The sequence below is a fragment of the Trachypithecus francoisi genome, unplaced genomic scaffold (genome assembly GCF_009764315.1).
Source record: "Trachypithecus francoisi isolate TF-2019V2 unplaced genomic scaffold, Tfra_2.0 Lachesis_group14, whole genome shotgun sequence".
Taxonomy (NCBI): domain Eukaryota; kingdom Metazoa; phylum Chordata; class Mammalia; order Primates; family Cercopithecidae; genus Trachypithecus; species Trachypithecus francoisi.
Genome location: NW_022681459.1, coordinates 17,404,442 through 17,407,722, shown reverse-complemented (window position 1 = coordinate 17,407,722; position 3,281 = coordinate 17,404,442). Strand labels below are relative to the sequence as shown.

The 3,281-nt window shown below is 40.6% G+C and overlaps 1 protein-coding gene across 1 annotated transcript; it reads left to right on the top strand.

The window, feature by feature from the left end:
* The first annotated feature begins 1,833 nt into the window (after positions 1-1,833).
* LOC117095669 (keratin-associated protein 13-2-like) lies at positions 1,834-2,804 on the top strand. Its single transcript, XM_033232275.1, has one exon. The coding sequence runs from the start codon at positions 1,923-1,925 to the stop codon at positions 2,508-2,510; it is 588 nt and encodes a 195-aa protein (XP_033088166.1). The 5' UTR covers positions 1,834-1,922; the 3' UTR covers positions 2,511-2,804.
* The last annotated feature ends 477 nt before the right edge of the window (positions 2,805-3,281 follow it).

Below are 3,281 nucleotides of genomic sequence, written 5' to 3'. Positions count from 1 at the left end.
AGCATTCGTGAGTTGTTCATTAGCATTTGTACAAAGTGCACAAGTAACTCCTAATAAAAAGTGTTAACCCAATTAGGAATGGGTGGAGGGACTGTTAATTGGAATTGACTTATTCCCAAGTTATTTTAGTGTTTATTCCCAGACATAGGGAGCTGGTCTAGAAAGGCAAGAACTTTTCAATATTAGAAAGTTTTTTTTTTTTTTTTTTGGAGCAGAATCAACATGTAGTAAAAAAAGAAAAATATTTCTCATTTTAAATGTGTTAAAAGCTGCCATTATAAGGAATCCCACGTGTTGGGGGTGGTGCATACTTTTTAGTAAATTTAATAGGTGTCCATTCATAAAGCACAGCTTTATTTTACTTCAGTGAATCAGAGTGATGGTTTAAGTATTGCACAAGGGCACTTCATGTGATGCATGCCACACTTTGGATTCTGCATGGGAGAGATAATCATAAAACAAAGTAACTAAGTGCTCTGAAGCAGCGTGCTTTGGAATAAAGCAAGTTAATTTTCAGGTAGTTAAGAGGCTCTCTTTTCGATAACAATTGTGAATGCCATTTCCCTTAGTTAAACCAAATAAAATGTCAGATTCAAAAGAAGAAGAATAGGCACAGATAAGAAGCCTCTTCCTCCCATTTATCTAAACATGGATTACCAAGATTGTTTTCTTTTTCTTGGGTTAGGAAGTGAAATACACTTCAAATGTATAAAGATCAGTAAGGCATAGAATTCCCCTGTTGAACACTATTCAATGTGAATATCCTTAGGAAAGGTAAATAAGACTTAGGCTTTTATATGTTAGTATAAATAAGCTTAATAGTTTCTTTTCTGAGACAAGTTAAAGTTGAATTTACTTTTATGTTTGCAAGGTATTTGCAACTTGACTCTGAATAAGAAAACCATGATTAAAGCTTCAATTTTGCTTCTGTCTTACTGAGAAATTAGAGAAAAGTTAATGAAGCTCTCTGAGAGGTAATTTTGCCATGTATGGGTTGACCAGAGGATGTTTAAAGACCCATATAACTCTAATACTTCAAGTTAAAAGCCTCAGAAAAATGTTAACAATTCCTTAAAGTTTAAGTATAAATTAATGATTGCAGCTAAGAATCTGTTCTTTCATCCAGAAAAGAATAATTGAAAAATAAAACAAAAAACTATGAGTTGATTTAGAGCATAACCATAGAATAATGCTTGCTATAAGATAAGCTCATCAGAAAATATATGAGAAATTTCGATTTAAAGTCTTACTAAAAAGGTTGTGTTTATTGTTTCCTAAGTGAGCATCATCTAACGTAACCTCTTGTTAAGGAAGATGCCTGGTATGGAGACCCGAGATAATGATGCACTCCTCAATTCTGATCCTGAGCTCTTAAGATACCACTAAAAGGTTTAACTGACAGATTGCTGAGACTACTGAATATAGTTAGTATTTGGAGAAATCCACTATTTCTAGTAACAAGTAATATGCTTGTGTGAAAAAAAAGGACAAACTATTTTCAGTAGTAACCACTTATGCTCCTGATAACTTAATGGAAGTAAAGAAAGAATTTTGTGTGATTCCATTTGGTACAGTAAGGACTTACTGTACTCAAGTAATAAGAGGCAAGATACTCATAAATGTGATGACATATAACATTGAAGGTCAAACCACAGTGAATTCCAGAAAAAAAAAAAAACTGAGTGGCGTCCTTCTAAGTGTTCCAGAGTGACTAAAGTACAGCTAAGTATATGAAGATGTGATAAACAACAACCTAGAGAAGCATACTTATAATAAAAGGTGAGCAAGGAGGAGGGAGTGTCCAGACAGTAGACACACCCAGGTAGGTCTAAGATCATATAGAGCTTGGAGTACAGACTGTGACATTCAAACTCAGATAATCTTTCCACTATAACTCAGCTGAACTCACATCTCCTGTCAACATGTCCTACAACTGCTGCTCTGGAAACTTCTCCTCCCGCTCCTTTGGCGGCTACCTGTGCTACCCAGCCTCCTCCTGTGGCTTTTCCTATCCCAGCAACCTGGTCTCCAGTACTGACCTCTGCTCTCCCAGCACCTGCCAGCTGGGTTCCTCTCTCTCCAGGGGCTGTCAGGAGACCTGCTGGGAGCCTACCAGCTGCGAGACGTCCTTTGTGGAGTCCAGCCCCTGCCAGACCTCCTGCTACCGCCCCAGAACCCCCTTGCTCTGCAGTCCCTGCCAGACGAGTTACTCTGGGTCTCTAGGCTTTGGATCCAGCAGCTGCCGCTCCCTGGGCTATGGATCGAGGAGCTGCTACTCAGTGGGCTGTGGGTCCAGTGGCTTCAGATCCCTGGGCTATGGATCGAGGAGCTGCTACTCAGTGGGCTGTGGGTCCAGTGGCTTCAGATCCCTGGGTTATGGAGGCTGTGGTTTCCCTTCCCTAGGCTATGGCTCTGGATTCTGCCGCCCAACCTACTTGGCTTCTAGGAGCTGCCAGTCTCCTTGTTACAGACCAGCCTATGGATCAGTCTTCTGTAGATCAACTTGCTGAATTTCCAGACCTTTTAAGCAAAATGCCTGTCTCTACGTAGAGCTGTTATCATAGGCTTTTCCAGCAATGTGAGCTAACACCTCTTACTACTAGCTCTTCATCCTTTCTCTGGCATCAAGTACTGGCTGGACAGGCTAGTTCTTTCAGACTGTGAAATTAATGAATGAGCAAAATATAGAGTCAAATGTCTATAATTTTGAAACAAGTGATTCGTTATTACATAAGTTCATCTTATAAAGTATATGGAAGTTTAGTTTTGTTTCACCTAATAAATCCATTTACTGTTGATTCCAATATGTTCTCTTTGTCTTTTATTGGTTTTCAAAGTTTGATTTGTGATCTGTTTTGGGGGCTCCAGGCCCCCAGATGTCTTTTCCTTGGACATCCGTTTCCGTAGGTTTTATCGTAAGGCCTAGTGTATGGGGAGATTCTTTTTTTTTTTTTTTTTTTTTTTTTTTTTTTTTTTTTTTTGAGACAGAGTCTCGCTCTGTCGCCCAGGCTGGAGTGCAGTGGCCGGATCTCAGCTCACTGCAAGCTCCGCCTCCCGGGTTCCCGCCATTCTCCTGCCTCAGCCTCCCGAGTAGCTGGGACTACAGGCGCCCGCCACCTCGCCCGGCTAGTTTTTTTTTTGTATTTTTTAGTAGAGACGGGGTTTCACCATGTTAGCCAGGATGGTCTCGATCTCCTGACCTCGAGATCCGCCCGTCTCGGCCTCCCAAAGATTCTTTGGGCCTTCCACTGCCTAAAAGACAGCAAGTGCATGTCTTCTGC

Bases quoted from the DNA above. Each gene is read 5' to 3' on its own strand.
- LOC117095669 (XM_033232275.1), top strand. From the start codon at position 1,923: ATGTCCTACAACTGCTGCTCTGGAAACTTCTCCTCCCGCTCCTTTGGC.